Genomic DNA, 21,338 nt, shown 5'->3' with positions numbered 1-21,338 from the left:
CTAAAAAGACAGCTGATTGTCTTATTCCCTTGCATGTAACTAGTTGCTTTTGCTGCTTTTAAGATTCTCTCTTTAATAATTGCCATTTTAATTATAAGGTGTCTTGGTGTGGACCTCATTGGGTTCACCTCTTTTGGGACTCTCTGTGATTCCTGGACTTGGATATCTGTTTCCTTCCCCCAGGTTAGGAAAGTTTTCAGCTATCTTTTTGTCCAAATAAGGTATCTGCCTCTTTCTCTCTCTCTTCTCCTTCTGGGACCCCTATAATGAAAATGTTAGTACACTTGATGCTGTTCCAGAGATCTCTTAAACTATCCTAATTTTGTTTGTTTGTTTGTTTTGGGTTTTTTTTTTTTTTGCGGTACGCGGGCCTCTCACTGTTGTGGCCTCTCCTGTTGCAGAGCACAGGCTCCGGACGTGCAGGTTCAGTGGCCATGGCTCACGGGCACAGCCGCTCCGCGACATGTGGGATCTTCCCGGACCAGGGCACAAACCCATGTACCCTGCATCGGCAGGCGGACTCTCAACCACTGCACCACCAGGGAAGCCCTATCCTAATTTTTAAAATTCTTTTTCCTTTTCTCTATTCAGCTCGGTTGATTTCCACTACTCCGTCTTCCAGATCACTGACCTGTTCCTCTATATCATCTAATCTACTGTTGGATTCCTCCTAGTGTATTTTTTATCTCAGTTATGTATTCTTAAATTCTGTTTCATTCTTATTTATATTTTCCAGCTCATTGTTGAAATTCTCACCATGTTCATTCATTCTTCTCCTAAGTTTGGTGAGCATGTTTATAATTATCACCTTGAACTTTTTATCAGGTAAATTGCTTATCTCCACTTTGTTTAGTTCTTTTTCTGAGGTTATCTTGTTCCTTCATTTGGAACATATTCCTCTGTCTCCTCATTTTGCCCAATTTTGTTTGCTCTGTGTGTGAGGTGGGTCAGTTACATTTCCCAATCTTGGGGACGTGGCCTCATGCAGAAGATGTCCTATGAAGCCCAGCGGCCCCTTCCCGTCTCATCTCCAGAGCTACATGCTTTAGGGGTGCCCCCTCTGTGGCTGCATGCATCCTTCTGCTGTGGCCAGGATGGCGACTGTGGGTGTGATGGTAGCGGGCCTGGGCCCTGGCCTGGCTGGCTGTGAGGCCGTTCCTCTTGCAGGGATGCAGGCCTGCTGGAGGGCGGGGAAGCATTCTCACATGGTTGGCTGCACATTCCGTGTGGGCCTCCAGGCTGGTGCTAGCCCACTGGAGGGCAGAGCTAGGTCCCCATGAGGCTGTCAGTTTCATGTTTTTTAATCAGTTTGTGGCAGTCCAAGCGAGACGCAGGCTCCAACGCAGTCCCCTCACTCATCCATCAGAACGACTTTTAAAGCAGTGATCCTCAGGCTTTCCTGGGTACAGCAGGGAAGCAGGCTTCCAGCTTTCTACTCTCTAGAGATTGTGAGTGTATGTGTGTCTGTGTGTGTCTCTTGAAAATGAGGTGGGAAGTGCCATTTGTACATGAACATCCAAAAGCCCTGTTCTCTCTTCCCACTAAGAGTAAATGAATCATATGGAATCTAAACAAAGCTATAAAATTGCAAGTTTTAGAATGAGAACAAACTGCTCAAACAAACTCATCAACCAAATCCCTCTCACTTAAAGGTGTCCAAAAATATCAATAATTCACTGAAAACTAATTTGCAAAGCAAATTCACATGTGAAGAAACTAATTGAGTGTTTCAAAAGTTGTTTTCTTTGAGACAGAAATTTTATTCCGATTTTAAAATAAGGATAATTAATAAAAACAAGCAAGTCATTCATATTTTACAACAGGTCTTATATTATGCTTTGAAAATCTATTAAAGTGCTTTTCAAAATCCAAACACCAGTCACGTCATGGAGAAGTTTCCCAGAGATTCTGGCAGTGACAGAGTGTGAAATATCTTGTCACCAGTCAGGCCTAATTCACAAAACCCATGTGCCCTTCTTGAATTTTAGATATACCTATTTGGATCCAAATTCGGGGGGGAACAATGCAAAACACTCGATGGGTTTACTGGATACTTGATCATCTACATAAAGTTCTTACAGCAAAATCCAGGAAGACGTATCTATGTCACCCTCACCTTGAAGTTAGCTTGAAGGGTGATGGGCAGAGAGCCCATGTGGGAGACTTGAACTCCTGGGGACCAGAAGGACCAAACATCTGCCAGCCGGCTGCGTCAGCAGCCACACCCTCACTTAGAATCCAGGGACCTGGACTCTTCTTTGAGCTTCCCAAGATAGGAAGCCAGGGAAAGGGAGAACGCGTTAGCAAAGACCTCAGTGGCCATTCACGCCACTGCCTCATTCTACACGAGGAAACTAAGTCCCAGAGAAGCACAAGATTTTGCCTAATGTTCCTCAAGATTTCTGCTCAAATTTAACACTTCTGAGCAGCAGAAAACTTGATTTTCAAGACACGTCATGGTCGGCCTTATCGTTTCAGACTTGATTGAGGCGACACCCCTTTTGATAATCCCCATCACCTTCCAAACACAGCTGACCTGCCTGTCTGTCTGCCTTCAGGAAGATTCTTTGGTTGAGACGCCCGCTCAGCTCTGCGGCTGCAAGAACTGGGGACCGAGGAATAAGGCTTGGGTTGGAAGAGGGACAGAGGGGTCGGGACGCAGGGAGGGGGCCTGGGAGGGGGGAGGGGTCAGGGAAGGGTCAGAGGTCTGGACCACCCTTGGGTCAGAGACCATGACACACAATCCCACAAAGCTGGCCCTCAGGAAACGCTGTTAAACGTTGAGTTAAAATACCCTAGTTTGTCTTCTCCCATGAAGCAGGGCAGCAGGCCGGCCATCCCCAGCGCTTTACCACAGCAGCTTTTATTCCTAGCGCTCTTCATAACCTCGCTCCCTCAAATTTATAGTATTTTCAGAATAAAATTCATGAAGCCAGTCAGAACACAGCCTCCATCCCATCACAATTCTGAGCAGTGGTTCTGACTACAGCTGGGAACTAGCACACAAAAAGATCGGCCAAGCACAGGCTGACGGACAGACAGACAGAGCTCTGTTTCGGCGCTGAGATGGATGAGATCAATTTTGAAGCTTCTCTGCCTTCATATTCTAGGTTACAGACATCCGTGATTTTAGCGATTTTTTTTCTCTTTTGCCTCCAAAGCCTCATGTTTGCATCGTTCCACAGTTATCACAGGCATCATGTTATATAACCCCCAGAGAATGAGTCACCTTATGATAAAGCAGCATTTTAGAATTTGTGGTCTACAGTAGGTTTTATTCCATTTAGTTGGTTGGTCAGAGAGTAAAAACTTTGAAAGACAGTTATACTCAACATTAATACCTGTTTGAAAAACCAGTAATCCAGTTTTATATTTGCACTCTCAAATGTATCAATAAGGACTCAATGTCTCGATCAATAAGCATCAAGATGGTTAGCTTGCCTATACCGTATCGCTGTTAAACTTATCAGTACGCATGGGATATATTACAACCAGTCGGACTTGCAGAGCGAGGCATGGACAGGTACAGGCTGTAGACCCCTGTGGGGCCAGGGCCAGGTCTGTTTCTCACTGCCCAGCTCCCCGCCGCCCAGCCCAGCACCTGGATGAAGGGATGGCTGCGTGGACAGGTGACAAATGGAATGGAATGAGTGTTTCCTAATCACTCCCCGAATCAATGACCCCTTGAATCACCCAACCAGCCTGCTCTGAAGGTTTAAACGTTCATCTGCTGAACATAACACAACGTAGGGTTTAAGCAAAGCGGTCTTTCAAAGCGTCCTGCCTTCGGTACAGTTACACACGGCGGGGGTGGGGTGGGGGGGGCGGGAACAACCCGGCAGGAACAAACCCCACGATCTACGCGCTCACCTGCCATATCGATGGCAAAGGGCCTGTCCGCTCTCCAGCCGGTGTACCAGCCGACGACCTTCCCGTTTTCCACCAACGGACGTTCGTAGCGCCGCCCGCCAACCAGGCCCACTGGCCACACGGAGACCTTGCGCGTCGTTCGCATCTACAAAAGGGGAAAGAGATGCAGTTGAAGCTTCCTTAGGGGAAGGAACCTGTGAGCCACAGAAGAAACGGGGGGGAGTGGAGATTTCCGAACGGTGAAGGTTTCTGAGCGGAACCAGAACCCTCCTGTGGGCAGACTGTTCCCCGGTTCCCTGCCGTGTGGCTGCCTGCCACTGCCCTGTGCTGTCACGGACTCAGCCAGGGGCTCAGGGCTGAGAAATAAAGTGGGTCCATGTCTGAACATCGCTCATCGGAAGCTGCGACCATCAAATACTGTCTATTTGTCTCAAAGCTGGATCTTCAACTACGCTTGGTCCCCCCGCAAGTGCAAGTTCCCGACTGCCCCTTAGGCAACCTTATTACTCAGCAACAGCAGCAATTCCTCTCAGAGGAGCCACAGGGGTTGCCTGTCTCTGATTGCTGTTTTACTGTTACAGACACAGAGCAATCTTGTCTGGGGACATTCATAACGGGATCCAGATACAGAACAGACACCAGGCACCCTCCAGACAGAAAGAAAATTGTCCCCTAAATTCGCGTGCCTTTCAAAGGCGATCAGGCCAAATTAGAGAGGAAAGGCCCGCACGGGCTGCTGGAATCTCTGGTCCTCTCCAGGTACACGCTCTTAAAGACAGCCCTCAACTGGAAGTTATCTCCTGGATTTCTTTAAGGGGAAAGACCTGTTGATACACAACACTGTAAAGCAACTATACTCCAATACAAATTAGAAAATAAAAAAGCAAAAACAAACAAAGACATGTATTGATAACAAAGGCTGGCCTCTAGCAGGTAGCACTTTGGGGGAAAACCATCACTGTCACCACCACCTCCTTCTGGGACACGTGCTGGGGCCAAGTCAGCCCATGTGGCGCCTTTCTGCAAACTAGAAAGAGCTGCCCCTTTCTCAGGTGGACACACCCATGCCGGGGTCCCTGGCTTGGCCATCAGAGCACAGGCTGGATTTCAGCAGTGCCTACTCTCCCAGCTGGGTGTGCCACACCGCTGCACCAGGTGGACCCGTTGTTGGGATCGTTATAATTTCAACACCAATGCTTGACCTTTTATTTGTTATAGAACTGGGTCATGGTCCGTTAACCAGTGATTAAAATAAAGATTATCAATCAAGGAATTATTTAATGAAAGGAAGAAAAATTATATTCTTGGCAAAGATTTTCCAGTACAATTCAAATTAAAAGTTATGCTACTGTATTAATGAAAATATAACTCGAAGCTCCCATTTAGCAAATATCCCAACTTTACTTATTGATTAATATCCCACTTCACTCCAAAGAGCAGATTTTAGAGCATGAAGCAATCCAGGTAACGAAGATCCCATTCTATTGGTCTTCCACAAATCTGAAGTCACTGTTTTTTATAGTCTATCACTTTTTCAGTAAATTAATCACCATTGCCTTGTGCTAGTTCATACTAACTTAATTTTTTTTAAATAAAGTGCTACTGAAAAAAAAAAAGAGTGCTACTGAGGTATAACTGACTACAGGAAAGAATTAACAGTCCTGAGACTATGATTTTCAGAAAAGCCTGCTTATAAGCTGGTCCTTGGCCGGCACCTGGGAATCTGGCTTTTGAAGCATTCCTACGTTGATAAGGTTGTTTTGCCTGCCTGGGCCACTGAACATGTTTTCTTTTCGGGCATCTGAGATACTGGTGGGCAGAGGTGCCTATGTGACCAGCCCCCAGTCAAAACCCTGAACCTGAAATGGGTTTCAGTGGGCATAACCACTGTACCTCCATAGTTACAGCTTTGCTGCTGGAGGGAAGGTGTGCTCTGCGGTCCCTCATGGGGGGCAGAGGACACAGGAAGTGGCACACGGACTCCTCCAGACCCCTCCTCACGTCTTTCCCTCACTGATGTGCCTACGGATCCTACTGCATCCCGGTGACACACCTTATCCACAAGCACAATACCTGCTGGGTGCTAGGGGTCCCAGTAAATCACCAAGCACATGGGCAGGCTTAGGGACCCCTGAAAGGATAAAATGCATGTTTTGAAGGGTAAAATTTGATACACTTTGGCCTATGTAAATGGCCATGAACACATGGCCAAACTGAAGATAATAAACATATCCATCACCCCCAAGTTTCCTTGTACTGTTTTTTTTTTTTTTTTTTTTTTTTTTTGTGGTACGCGGGCCTCTCACTGTTGTGGCGGAGCGCAGGCTCCGGACGCGCAGGCTCAGCGGCCATGGCTCACGGGCGCAGCCGCTCCGCGGCATGTGGGATCTTCCCGGACCGGGGCACGAACCCGTGTCCCCTGCATCGGCAGGCAGACTCTCAACCACTGCGCCACCAGGGAAGCCCCCTCGTGCTGTTTTTTAAAGCCATCCCTCTTTACGCTCTCCACATCCCCTAACCCCAGGCAACCGCTGATCTCCACAGAATTTTATATGAATGGAAGCATATGGTATATACTGTGTTTTTTTTTTAAAATTGGGCTTTTCACTTAGAATAATGATATGGAGATTCAGCCAGGCTACGATGTGTATCAACAGCTCAATCCTTCCCACTGCTGAGCAGTATTCTACCGTGTGGATGTATGGGCGTGCCACAGTTTTGTTTTGTTCTTTTAAATCCATTTACCTGTTGATGGACTTCTGGGTTTTTCAAGCCTCTGGATATTACAGATGAAGCTCTAATGAACATCGGTGTATGAGTCTCTGCAGACTTCATTATTTTTGGATAAATACCTAAGAGTGGAACGCCTAGATCACATGGTACGTGTACATTTAACTTTTTAAGAAAATGCCGAATTAGTTTCCAAAGTGGTTGCGCCGTTTTACAATCCCGCCAGCAGTGTGTGAGTTCCAATCATTCCACATCCTCAACGAGACTTGGTGTGGCTGATGTTTCATTTTAGCCGTTCTAATAGGTATTAGTAGTATGTCACTGTGGTTTTAATTTGCATTTTTCTAATGACTGATTATGTTGAGTATCTTTTCATGTGCTTATAAGCCATATGGCATTGCTTCTTTGGTGAAGTATTTGTTCCAATCTTTTGCCTACTTTTAAAATTGCTTATTTCTTTCCTATTGTGTTTTGAGAGGTATTTATATAGTCTGCATACAAGTCCTTTTCTTAGATATGTGACATAAATAATTTCTCCTTTTCTGTGGCTCATCTCTTCTTTTCTTAATTGGGGCATAGTTACTTTACAATGTTGTGTTGATTTCTGCTGTACAACAAAGTGAATCAGCTCTATGTATATCTCTATCTCCTCCCTCTTGGGAGAGATGGCTCATCTTTGGAAGGACAGACAGTTTTAATGTTGACGAAGTCCAGTGCATGCATTTGTCCTTCATGAAGAATGCTGTTGGTGTCATAGCTGAGATAGTGTTGCCTAACCCGCAGTTTTCTCCTCCTTTCTACAAGTTATCATGGATTTAGGTCTTATATTTAATTATGATCTATTTTGAGTTAATTTTGTGTATGTGATGTGAGGGACTGAAATTCTTCTCCTTTTTTTTTTTTTTGCATGTGGATATCCAATTGTTCCAACTGTATCTAATTGTCGCAGAACTACAGAACAGCCTTTGTACTCTTGTCAAAAGTCAGTGGCCACCTACGTGTGAGTTTCCTTCTGGACGTTCTCCCTGACCCATTGGTCCACTTGGCGATCTAATGCTACTACCACACTGTCTTGATGTACTGTGGTTTTATGACAACCGCCATGACCAGGTGGTGTGGGTTCCCCATCTCTGTTCTTCTTCAGCAGAGTTGTTCTGACTATTTCCATACGAGTTTCAGAGTCAGTCTGTAAATTCTGACAAATTTTGATCAGGACTGCGTCAAATCTATATATCAATTCACTGAGAACCGACAACGTAGCAATACGGAGTCTTCGAATCCATGAACATGGTCTCTCTCTCTCCAGTTATTTAGACCTTTCATTTCTCTCAGCAAGGTTTTGGAGATTTAATTTTGAATCAGTATTAACATTTAATGCTTTTGTGTCCTAGATCTTTGCCATAGGTGGGACAAAAGCCAGAAATTTTATTAAAAATTTCCCCAAAATACGGCCCTCTCCTCAACTCACTCCACCCCTGTTCCCTCACACACTGCAGAAAATGAAAAATTTCCATTTTTTTTGTTTGATATCTCAAATATGCCAAACATACTGAGAAATCAAGTTAAATCTAGTACATGTTTTTCTTACAGTGACAGAATGGCCTTGTATCTAACAAGGTACTGAAAATAGTGCTGTGTCCTTTTTTTGATATTTCCTTAAAATGCCTATGATTTTTTAGCTCCTAAACTGCTTTTTCCTGGAGCACTAAATTTTCAAATCTGAAAAGCTGGTAAGCGGACCTCGTCTCAGACCTGGGTGTCCTCTTGGGAATGCATAGGTTGCGCCTGCATACAGCAGGTGCCAAAACATTCTTGATAAGTGTGTGAGCACCATGTGGTACCTGAGACCTGAGCCATATGTAGCAAGCAATTGGGATGCTGTGTTGGGAAGGGGCACTTCACAGGCAAGAGGAGGACAGACAGGAAAAGAACAGAAGGAAAGGGGAAACAGGAAAAGAGAAATTCCCTTACAGAGGAGAACACACGGAACTGTGGGAGCGCTCCTACCGGGACGAGCGAACACGGCCAGACGTGTTGGGCGCCTGGCTTTTCACTTAAGTAGGGCTGTGAAAGACACGTAGGATTTTCCCCACAGACTACAGAATGGCCTAGGGTTCCGGGTAATGAGATGAATCAAAGAAGCAACGCTTCACACTTCTGTGCCAGTTTCATGCTAGAACATGTAGGTTTTATTTAGCATGCTCCAAATTTCTGAGAGCAGCTCAGAGTGAACATTTGTCCATGTTTTATTTTTTCAGAGGGTCGGGTGCTAAAGGAAATGCAAGGACTATTTGAATGCAGGTGATGTGGCAGGACGACGTTTCCAAGCATGCGACATTTTTAAAAGTTTGTCATTTAAATACAGGCAGCCCGTCACATCCGCGGGTTCCACATCCTTTACACTATCCGCGGTTGTTGGATCTGCAGATGCCGAACCTGCGGATACAGAGGGCCCGTGATGGGACTTGGATTTTGGTACCCACAGCGGGTCCTGGAACCAATTTCCCGTGGATTCCTAGGGACGACTGTAGTTTACAACTTCAGAAAGATCCAGATGCCCTTGACGTGTATGCACGGCTCCGAGATTCAGTGTGGAATCCTTCATTCCAGGGTTAGACACACAGCCCCTCAGCACACGACCACTACACTGCACAGAGTGCGCCCGGCATTTCAAAGGAAAATAGCACAGCTATTTACAGAACTTCTGCTCGGCGCCCCTGGGATCCATCCTTTGTCGTGTGTCCTTTTCTCTCCACCTATGCTCTTTAAGGATTCCTAAGCAGCCTCCTTCTTTTCTGAGGGGGGGAAATGTAACAATGACTGTTCCTATTAAAAGTAAAAGCACTTTCCTATAACTAAAATAGTCTCCATATTTAGAAGCTCTGTTACTTTCTTAGCACAAAACAGCAGTTACGTCACAGGCACGTCTTCCGGTGCCCGGTGTGAGCTCCAGTCTGAAACTGAGGAGTAAAGCACTGGATGTTAAGATGAAGAGGAAGCAGTTCACGTATTGATAGGACAATATTATGACCAGTTCTGGCCCCCAAAGGCATTCTCTTCCTATTTATTCCATGCTAGAGTCATACTCTGTCACTTACTCCTCCCGCCATGACCCCCAGTGAAGTGGATCGGACTCGCAAGCCCAAATCACGGGCAGATCCAATGGCTAAAAGGACCACGAGATGCATGTGGGACATTTGCATGCTCCTCCGGGCCACGTGCCTTTTGAACTCCCCCAGGGCAGGTGGTGCCGGTTCTTCTGCACCTTCTCCAGGAAAGCAGGGCGGCAGGGAACTGCCGTGCACTCCTGGGTCTGGTGACTCTTACCAACAACCCGCTCCTGTTTCTTTAGCCAACGTTTTTTCCTGCAGCTTTAAGCTGCATGGCTTTGGCCCCTCTCTGGGAGATGGCTAGCGGCCAGCGTTCCAGGACTGGGACGCTTCAGAAGATCACACGTATGTGATCATCAGAATGTCCTTAGAGTAAAACAGAAAAAGTTAAACAAATGCCCTTTAGCTTCCTTTAAGACCTGCCAGTAGGTGAAATCTTGTTTTATTTTTTCCAAAGGGAAATGAACAAAATCCTTGATCTTATGAAATATAAAATGCCATAGGCAACTTCAAGAAGCAGCATTACAAGAAAGAAGTTTACGTTTGGTATCCTCCTTTTCAAACTAATAATTTCAGTGGCAGAAAAACACCCCAAACCCAAAACAACAAAAGTCACCCTAAATGGGGCAGGATCCAGTGAGCTAAAGACAGAAAGGAAAGAGCACAGAGTGAGGACCTGAGCCCAGGGTCTTTTCCAATATTATTGTGCATAAACATCTGGTATTTTCCAACACAGAAGCTAGCTGCGTTTATATGATCCAACACACACGTACATTTTCTGTGAAACAAGGCTGCAAATTAACATCATGCCTGCTTTGTCTCTTGCATCTGATTCAGCATCCATTTCCCTCAACTAATTGTTACTTGGCTCAGGGCTATTCACTCAACACAGTGTCCTTCATGTAACTGTACATGGCCCTGGATTTTTTTTTTTTTTGATTTCCATACACAACCATTTCCAGAGCATGAACTTCTGAGGGGCAGAAGCTAATTACTTAAAGGAGCTAAGAATTCGAGAAGCAGAAATGTCCCTAATGTTATATTCTCAACCCTTCTCCTGTGTCATCGGGTAGAAGACCCAGAAGACCACGCCTCACATTTCTTCCATACCTCTTGTATCTTTTCACTAAATACTGGTCACATACCTAACGTGTGTCCAGTGCTAGCCCCTGAGCAACTCACACAAGGTCCTTGCCTACGAAGCCAACGTTCCGGAAAAGAAAAAGCAGTAACACAACCAACTGCAAGATGAGCTACTTAAATTCGATGCTGGTAAGGGCTGTAAGGGAAGCAGATGGTACCATGAGGCGTGTTGCAGAGACTCTGACCTGATGTGGGACCTGCTGAGGCTTCCCTGAGCTAAGTCTAAAGCATGGGGAGCACTGACCACTGCGGAGAGGAAGAACAAAGACTTTGCAGGAAGAAAGCAACTCAAGTGCCCCAGGCCCTGGACAGGAGCGAGCTAATGAAAACAGATCCATTCTGGACAGTGGCTTCTGGGAGCCAGGTTTCTCACCACTGGAGTGAGAACTTACAGATAAGCAATAGAGAAGGCTAGCACGACCCATGTGGTTACGGATGAGTGTCGGAGACATCAGTATGAACTCATGTTTAGCTTGATATAGAGACGGTTATACACATAGGTATGTGTGCATACACATGTTGGTCAGTACACACACCTATTCCCTTGTTCTGTCAGCTGAGGGGGCCTCGAAGCGGTGACACTCCAGCAGCAATGAGCCCACCTGGCCCCAGATCTCGGTTCCTAACACTGGGCTCTAATAAAGGGAACCAGAGGTACTCAGAGAAGCAGTTGACTCCAGGGCTGGGGCAGAAAATATACAAGATGATCCCGGGGTAGCTTTAGAGCCAGAAAGTAAGGAAACACTCAAAAACACACACCAAAAAACACACATTGACGGGGGCATACAAAGAGGCCCACGGGAGCCTACCAAATGGCCAAAGCTGGAACAATTTAAGCAGCAAAATTAGATTACAAACTAAAGCAGAAAATAAACACCAAACACCAATACGATTGAAGTATATACACAAATGCTTGAATAAATAAGCCAGTGGGGAATACACAAACTTTCCATGCAAGAAGAATTCCAAATAATGAATGTAGGTAACCCTCCTTCCACCCAAGGAGGGAGAGCTAACTCCCCACTCCTTGGGTATGGGCTGCATAGTCATTTCATTCTAGAGACAACAGTACGGAAGAAACTTTACAGCGGAGGAGCCTCAAAGTTACGACCCACGGTTTTAAGTCATGTTGACAGTACGCACCCTTGATGTGCTGTGCTGAAAATGGCACTCTCCCTCTGTGGTCTTTTCTAACCTGTGTGGTTCTTCCCTCCCCTCCCCTCCTCCCCTCCCCTTCCCTCCTCTCCTCCCCTCCCCTCCCCTTCCCTTCTCCCCTTCCCTCTTTCCCTTCCCCCTTCCCTCCTTCCCTTCCCTCTTTCCCTTCCCCCTTCCCTCCTTCCCTTCCCTCTTTCCCTTCCCCCTTCCCTCCTTCCCTTCCCTCTTTCCCTTCCCCCTTCCCTCCTTCCCTTCCCTCCTTCCCTCCCCCCTTCCCTCCTTCCCTTCCCTCCTTCCCTCCCCCCTTCCCTTCCCTCCTTCCCTTCCCTCTTTCCCTTCCCCCTTCCCTCCTTCCCTTCCCTCCTTCCCTTCCCTCCTTCCCTCCCCCCTTCCCTCCTTCCCTTCCCTCCTTCCCTTCCCTCTTTCCCTTCCCCCTTCCCTCCTCCCCTTCCCTCCTCCCCTTCCCTCCTCCCCTTCCCTCCCCCCTTCCCTCCCCCCTTCCCTCCTTCCCTTCCCTTCTCCCCTTCCCTCCTTCCCTCCCCCCTTCCCTTCCCTTCCCTCTTTCCCTTCCCCCTTCCCTTCCCCCTTCCCTTCTCCCCTTCCCTCCTCCCCTTCCCTCCTCCCCTTCCCTCCTTCCCTTCCCCCTTCCCTTCTCCCCTTCCCTCCTCCCCTTCCCTCCTCCCCTTCCCTCCTTCCCTCCCCCATTCCCTTCCCTCCTTCCCTTCCCTCTTTCCCTTCCCCCTTCCCTCCTTCCCTTCCCTCCTTCCCTTCCCTCCTTCCCTTCCCCCTTCCCTCCTTCCTTTCCCTCCTTCCCTTCCTTTCTTCCCTTCCCTCCTTCCCTTCCCTCCTTCCCTTCCTTTCTTCCCTTCCCTTCTCCCCTTCCCCCTTCCCTTCCCTCCTTCCCTTCCCTCCTTCCCTCCCCCCTTCCCTCCCCCCTTCCCTCTTCCCTCCTTCCCTTCCTTTCTCCCCTTCCCTTCCCTCCCCCCTTCCCTTCCCTTCCCTCTTTCCCTTCCCCCTTCCCTTCTCCCCTTCCCTCCTCCCCTTCCCTCCTTCCCTTCCCTCCTTCCCTTCCCTCCTTCCCTTCCCTCCTTCCCTCCCCTTCCCTCCTCCCCTCCCCTCCCCTTCCCTTCCCTTCTCCCCTTCCCTCTTTCCCTTCCCCCTTCCCTTCCTTTCTTCCCTTCCTTTCTCCCCTTCCCCCTTCGCTTCCCTCCTTCCCTCCCCCCTTCCCTTCCCCCCTTCCCTTCCCTTCCCTCTTTCCCTTCCCCCTTCCCTCCTTCCCTTCCCTCCTTCCCTTCCCCCTTCCCTCCTCCCCTTCCCTCTTTCCCTTCCCCCTTCCCTTCCCCCTTCCCTTCCCTCCTTCCCTTCCCCCCTTCCCTCCCCCCCCTTCCCTTCCCTTCCCCCTTCCCTCCCCCCTTCCCTTCCCTTCCCTCCTTCCCTTCCCTCCTTCCCCCTTCCCTCCCCCCTTCCCTCCCCCCTTCCCTCCCCCCTTCCCTCCTTCCCTCCCCCCTTCCCTCCCCCCTTCCCTTCCCTTCCCTTCCCTTCCTTCCTTCCTTCCTCTCGTTCTTTCCTTTTCTTAAAATTAATTTTTATTGAGGCATGGTTGCTTTAGGTTCTTTCTCATAAAAGGAACCAGAGCTCCTTAGAGAAATGGCCGATGCTAGGACAGAACCGGAAAATGAACAATGTGAGCTTAAGCCATCCTGTAGCGCCAGAAAGTAAGGAGCGGTTTGTGAAATAAACAAAGACCTCACACAAACCCACATTGACGAGGGTCTGCGAGAAGAACACAGCCGACTGAAAGAGCTGCCAGCGGCCCGAGCTGGAACAACGTGAGCTGTAAACTAAGGCTGACAGTACGTACCCTGGACCTGATACTATGAAAATGGCACTTTTCTTCCCCTAAACCCATAACCACATTCTAATCATGAGCAAAACCTCAGAAAAACTCCAACAGCGTGGCATGCTACGATATACCTGACCGGGACTCTTCCAGATTGCCAAGGTCACCAAAAATAAGGAAAATCGGAGACACTGTCACAGCCAGACAGGAGCCTATAGAGACATGACGACTGAACGTAACGTGGTGCCCAGAATAGGATCCCGGAACAGAAAAAAGGACACCAGGTAGTCAACACTAAGGACATGTGAATAAAGAGCTGACTTTAGCTAATACTGATTCGTTCATTATAACGCATGTAACATATAAATATCAATGTATAATGTTAACAGTGGAAACTGGGTGTGAGGTGTACGGGAACTAACTAGTATTTTCTCAGTTCTTCTGTAAATTTAAAACTGTATTAAAAATAGAGGGGATTCCGTGGTGGCGCAGTGGATAAGAAACTGCCTGCCAATGCAGGGGACACGGGTTCGAGCCCTGGTCTGGGAAGATCCCACGTGCCGTGGAGCAACTAAGCCCGTGTGCCACAACTACTGAGCCTGCATGCCACAACTACTGAAGCCCAGGCGCTCTAGGGCCCACACGCCGCAACTACTGAGCCTGTGTGCTGCAACTACTGAAGCCCGCACACCTAGAGCCTGTGCTCTGCAAAAAGAGAAGCCACCGCAGTGAGAAGCCCGCGCACCGCAAGGAAGAGTAGCCCCCGCTCTCCACAACTAGAGAAAGCCCACGTGCAGCAACAAAGACCCAATGCAAAACAACAACAACAAGAGTTTATTATTTAAAAAAATCCTTTTTCAAAGCACCTAAGGTGACTATTCCTTCTCTGTCCAGCCCCGTCGGGTATGATGCAGACTTAATCTCTAGCCTGGGGTCAAGTTTTCACTCACTTTCTCTGCCCTTATTTACTGTGCAGACCAGAGGTCACAGCTGGAGCATTTGGCCATACGTGGCCCTAGAGGAAAGGTTGGTTTGGCCTGCAAAAGTTTTTGCATTTTAAACAGAGATGTGTTAAAACCCAAAGATGTCCGGCCTCTTTGAAGATGTGGTACACTGGGCTGGATTCCTTTATGGGGACAATGGCATCAAGGGCTATGTCCCTCCCGGCAGCGCCAGTGCCCCGCCCCCCCCAATCCCTATCGCAGCCCCAAAGCCGAGTCTACCAGTCTGTGCTGTCATGGGGGATGGTCCTCTCTCCAAAGTGGGCAACTGGAAAACAGACCGAATGGGCCCGGCATTCAAGTACACAGGTCTAGAGCACTGTTATATGGATGGGAACAAGGACTGTTCCTGCATATATACTTTTTTTTTTTTTTTTTTTGCGGTACACAGGCCTCTCACTGTCGTGGCCTCTCCCGTTGCGGAGCACAGGCTCCGGACGCGCAGGCTCAGCAGCCATGGCTCACGGGCCCAGCCGCTCCGCGGCATGTGGGATCTTCCCGGACCAGGGCACAAACCCGTGTCCCCTGCATCGGCAGGCGGACTCTCAACCACTGCGCCACCAGGGAAGCCCTGTTCCTGTATACTTAATATGCAAAGCATGTGTACAGAAGACGCCATTAGAAATAATAACAACCATGAGAAATATACGGGAAAGGGACGTAATTAAAAACCTTAGTAAATGAAAATAAATCAGGCTGAAGTTTTAGTCCTTTAAGTTTTAATACAAGAAAAGCAATACTGCTTACACCTGGCCAGGTTCACTTAATCATGTCACTTGCTTGAAGGCACATGACTGTGAATCCTGGTACAGAACGTCTGGGAGGAGCTGGCCGGGCTCTGCCTATCGTACAGCTACAGTAATCAAGACACTGTGGTGTCAATGTAAAGACAGACACTTCGGTAAACAGAAGAGATTCGACAGTTCAAAAATAATTCTTCCCACCGATGCCTGGCTGATTTTTTTTTTTTTTTTTATTAAGATGCCAAGAAAACTCAGTGGGGGAAAGGATAGGCTTTAACACATTGTGCTGGAACAAAAGGACAGCTATGGTCGGGGGGGCGGGGGAAGGGAAATAACCTCCTTCCCTGTATCTCACAATAGTCATAGAAATTAACTCAAAATGGAATCATGGACATAAACACAAAAGCTTAAGTTATAGAACCTGTAGAAGAAAATATAAAAGAAACTCTTTGTGGAGGGGTGGGGGAAGGATGGACCGGGCGTTTGGAATTATCAGATGCAAACTATAATATACAGACTGGATAAACAACAAGGTCCTACTGTACAGCACAGGGAACTATATTCAATGTCCTGTGATAAACCATAAAATGGAAAAGAATATAAAATAGAAAGTATATATATATGTATAACTGAGTCATTTTGCTGTACAGCAGTAATTAACACAACATTGTAAATCAACTATACTTCAATCAAATACATTTAAAATAAAAAGAAACTCTTTGTGGTCTCAGGGTAGGCAAAGATTCCTTAGACATGTCCTGAAAATATGAACCCTAAACAATTCACAAATTGGACTTAATCAAAATTAAAATTTTCTACTCTCCAAAAGATACTGTTTAAAAAGTTTTAAACTAAGTCACCAAGTGGGAGAAAATATCCCAATACGTGACCGAAGGCTTGTACTGAGAACACACAGGACTCTTACAGCTCAATAAAAAAGCCGAAGGCATAACCTCTATGGACAATTTAAAAACTGGCCGAAGATTTGAACAGACATTTAATGAAAGAAAAATGAATGATCATTTAGCACATGAAAAGATGTTCTCTATCCTCAGTCATTACAGAAATCAAAGCCGCAATAACATACCATCACACACCCACTACAATGGCAACAATTAAAAGACTGCCGACACCAAGTGTGAACGCAGATGTGGAATCACATTCCCGGTGGAAGTATAAAATGGTACAACCACTTTGGAAAACAACTGGGCAGTTTCTTATACACTTAACAAATATACTGATCACATGACTCAGTCATTCCATTTCTAAGTATTCACCCAAGAGAGACGAAAGCACAGGCCACACAAAGACCTTTACCTAAATGTTCATGACAGTTTAATTCATCACAGCCACGAGCTGGAAAAAGCCCAAATGCACATCAGCCTGTAAAGAGATAAATAAACTGTGATATAGCCAAACAATGCATTACTAGTCAGCAATAAAAGGCAATGAACTATTGATATGCATAACAACGTGAATGGATCTGAAAACACAATGTTGAGTGAAAGGAATCCGAGAAAAGGCTGCATATTGCATTATTTCACTTCTACAAAACTCCAGAATGGGCAGAGTCATCTCCAGCGGAACGCAGATTAGAGCCACACGTGGTGACAACTGCCTGCAAACAGCTAAGTCAGGTGATGCATACAGGCGTGCGAGGGGCTAAAATGTGCCAAACTCTACAGTTAAAATGAATACATTTTATTCTCGGTAAATTACACCACAGTGAAGCTGATTTAAAATAAAAACAAAGTAGCTAGGAGGTTTTTTTTCTTTTTTTTTTTTTTTTTTTTTGCGGTGCGCGGGCCTCTCACTGTTGTGGCCTCTCCCGTTGCGGAGCACAGGCTCCGGACGCGCAGGCTCAGCGGCCATGGCTCACGGGCCCAGCCGCTCTGCGGCATGTGAGATCTTCCTGGACGGAGCACGAACCCGTGTCCCCTGCATCGGCAGGCGGACTCTCAACCACTGCGCCACCAGGGAAGCCCCAAAGTAGCTAGGAGGTTTTAATACAAACTCATGACTACAGGGCTCAGAAATATTAACAGCCCAGTTGCAATAAACACAGCGAACACCGAAATCTTGGTCTGTAAACACCACCCTCCACTAAAGGGAAGCAGGGCTCCTTGGAGAAGTGGCCGATTCCAGGTCCGGCATGGGGAAAGGATGAGTTTAAAATGTTTTGCACCAAAGAAGCAAAGAAGTGCTCAAAGACAGACAATAAAGACAGAAGCCGGTCGGCCAGATGGCTGGCCAAGCTGTAAACAATTAGAGCGTCAGAAAGAATGACATTGATAGATTAAAACACATTGAGGGGGAGGGGAATTCCCTGGAATTCTCGGCGCTTTCACTGCTGGGCACAGGTTCGATCCCTGGCCGGGGAGCTCAGATCCTGCAAGCCACGCAGTGCGGCCATAAAAAAAAACCTGAGGGGTAAAAAGGACCCTAAAATCTATGGTTATAGGTTGGGGGTGGGCTGTGTGAGAGAGAAACTGTCCTTTAAGAAGAATGCCAGCTAACAAGTGCAGAAGGAAGGACACAAAGAGAAAAGCACCACTGGATGCCCCCAAAGTACGGCAATAACTAATTCAAGCAAGAATCAGCCCTGGATGCTTGAACTCTTGGGTAAAAGTTGTTGGGAAAGAAGATACTCACACTGGCTCAGAATATCAGTCTATGGGTTACTCATCAATTACAGAAGCAAAATGTGCCTTTACCATGGAGAGATTTGGTGGTCGCTCCCTCGACCAAGTGGTCAAGCTTGGCATCGCCATCCACGAGGTGACCTACCACGTCACTGGATGCAGGAGGATGACAACGGCATCTCTGTGGTGTCCTTGCCGAAAAGGTATGGCCTGAATATATTTATGAGCAAACAGAGGACCGTGAGGGAGACCAAACAGTCAAATGCAATTTTTTTTGTCTGTGTGGACTTATCGCAGCCCAATCCAGGACTATTTAAATGTCTACTTTCCTCAAGGCTTCTAGGAGAGTAGGCACTGTTGCAGAAAAGAATTCCCGCCTGAGGGTATAATGCTATCGTGACAAGGCCGGACAGGACGTGAGAAAAGGCCTCTACTTTGGCGGTCCCCCCCACCCACATGCGCCCATCCCCTCTCCTGCCAACAAGGTTGAGATATGTTCTTTCTAAAAAAATCGAAATAAGCTTCATCTATTCCACTATTCCTTGTACAGATCTACACACTTTAGTAAGATTTGATGTTTATTGAAAATATAAACGTAATTCATTGCCAGCAACCCTGATAATACTTATTTGGATACCAAAAAGAAAAACTTTACATAAAATCAAACGTATAAGATGTGGCGGCATCCTCAGTGGCCATCAGCACCTGAATGGATAAAGATGAGGTACATATACACAATGGAATACTACTCAGCCAGAAAAAAAAGAATGAAATTTTGCCATTTGCAGGAACACGGATGGACCTGGAGGGCATTGCACTAAGTGAAATAAGTCAGACGGAGAAAGACAAATACTGCATGATATCACTTATACGTGGAATCTAAGAAATACAACCAACTAGTGAGTATAACAAAAAGGAAGCAGACTCACAGGTATAGAGACCAAACTAGTGGTTACCAGTGGGGAGAGGGAAAGAGGGAAGAGAAAACACGGGGGCGGGGGAGGAGGTACAAACTCTTGGGTGTAAGAGGGGCTACAAGGATACAACACGGGGAATATAGCCAATATTCTAGAATAACTGTAGATGGAGTGTAACCTTTAAAAATGGTATAAACATTTTTTTAAAAGGCAATAGTAACTGAAAAAAGGGGGAAAAAATCAAATGTCTAGTTAGGTTTGCAGAAAACTTCCACAAATCAGCATGCTACCATTAGTTCAATACTCTCAGTAGTTTCCCCCTTTAAAATCCGCTCCCTTGGCTCACACGTTGCCCACCACGTTTCAAGAGTCCTGAGTTATTTAATGGCAGACAGCGCCTCACTCCCCTCTGCGGCCGTGTGTCCAGCCCGTAAAGGAGCTTGTACAGCACTCAGTTCGGGCATCTGGAGCTCCAAACCACATCTGGTGGCTGGTCTCTTACTCCACCAACCTTCCATGTATCAGACAGACTCAGATACAAAGAAGCTAATCCACACTTCGACAAAAGTTATAAATGAATACTTCTGACTTAAAAGCTTTAAAGAAATGACTACGGTCTCAGAATTACAGTGCTGTGTGTGTCTGTGCCTGTATGTGTAGGGCGGGGACACTGGGGGCATCTACTGGATTTCCCAACCCCTTCCCATCAATCACTGCATGGGAGGTGGCAGAGTTCCCTAGGGCTGTGGCCTTGACCGCGTTCAATACATTTTCCTAAACGAGTACTGACCCTAAAGGCGTCTGCTCTGGTTTGCTCAGTCCTATGAGTAGGTGAGGAAATTAAAATTCTCTCATTTCTGTTTCTGAATTTCTCCGTACGAAAACTAACTATACCCATCTCCCATTCTTCCCAGAGAGAACAGTGGGGAAAGGAGGTCCCTAAAACACCCAGATATTCTTAAAAGATGGTGTTTATTCATCATTCAGCTTCAGCGTCAGGTATAATATTCTGGGACATTAAAGAGATCACACCTCCCCGTCACACGCAGCAGTGTCTTAGAGCAAGTTCTGAAAAAGACAAGCCCACTTTTCCCTCAGGCAACGAGATGTAAACTGTCTTTGGAGACTAAATAAGGTGTGACATATAAAGAGTACGGGAACCCAGGAGGCTATTTTCACAGCAGAGCAAAAGTTCTGTGGATCTCCACGCCGCCAAAGGTGGGAAATATGGATACAGGAGGCAACCCGGAAAAAACAGCAGCGGCGACAAAAACAACTGTCTTTTCATACAAGTGGAGTATAATAAAATATTCTCTGCTTCTTACTCTTCAGCACTGTCCCCTGCTGCATTTAAGATCCTTACACCTCTGGGTTTCTTTCCCAGTATTTAACTAACATCTAATGTTACTCCAAAAAGGATATAAGGAAACTTACAGAGATACAAGAAAATTGAACAGAGGTGGCTGATAACTGATAGCTTCCCTATACACCAGCAAATACCATGGAACATAGCATTACTGTAGCAAGAACAAGCAGGAAACGCTAGGCATACACTCACTGAGCACAGTGCGAGAACCAAATGCAGAAAATCACAACCCTCACTAAGGGTAGGAAATGATGTGAAAGAAGGCAGAGACTGCCTGCCGCGGACACTGCTGGCTGCCTGCTCAGCACTGCCTCCCTCCTCTTCCTTACTGGATGAGCTTCAGTTTAGCTCAGTGGTGACCAGCCTTCTCCACCCCCTCCCCAAAACATGACCGAGGAGAGGGTGGCCCTCTCTCAAGGTCAGAGGTAAATCCTGACTTGTCAGTGATGACGTTGAATGTTGGCAGCTCTGGTCGTCAGAGGAAATGCGCTGGGCTGCTTCCGGGAAAGGTTTCCCCACTCCTAAGGAACTCAGCACATAGCCATGTCTGGATATGATGGCTGGAACTGCAGCAGCCATTTTGTAACTGGGAGGAAAAGAGTGGAAACACAAAGCTGACATTCTGAGGGTGGCAACACGCAGACAGATGGGACTAGGTCAGCCAGCCCTGAACCCTGCTCTCCATCTGGGCTTCCTGATATGGGAATGTGGCTCCTTGTTCACTACAGATCCTCTTCCTGGCCTCCCAGGAAGACTCCATGTCTTCGCATCCCTTGCAGTTAGGATGGAGCCATGTGACTGACTCTGGTCCTTACAAACAA

General features: G+C 46.9%; 1 protein-coding gene across 1 annotated transcript in view; it reads right to left on the bottom strand.

Moving 5' to 3' along the window:
• Window positions 1-21,338, bottom strand: part of B3GAT2 (beta-1,3-glucuronyltransferase 2) — a gene marked incomplete at both ends in the record, with an annotated part of 80,120 nt that overhangs the window by 32,732 nt on the left and 26,050 nt on the right. Inside the window, one exon of the mRNA XM_082855791.1 lies at window positions 3,871-4,015. Coding sequence (XP_082711917.1) covers window positions 3,871-4,015 — 145 coding nt within the window. The remainder of the gene's footprint in view (window positions 1-3,870; window positions 4,016-21,338) is intronic.

This window comes from Leucopleurus acutus, assembly GCF_964270905.1.
Source record: "Leucopleurus acutus genome assembly, chromosome: 15".
Taxonomy (NCBI): Eukaryota; Metazoa; Chordata; class Mammalia; order Artiodactyla; family Delphinidae; genus Leucopleurus; species Leucopleurus acutus.
This window is presented reverse-complemented; position numbering and strand designations above follow the sequence as displayed.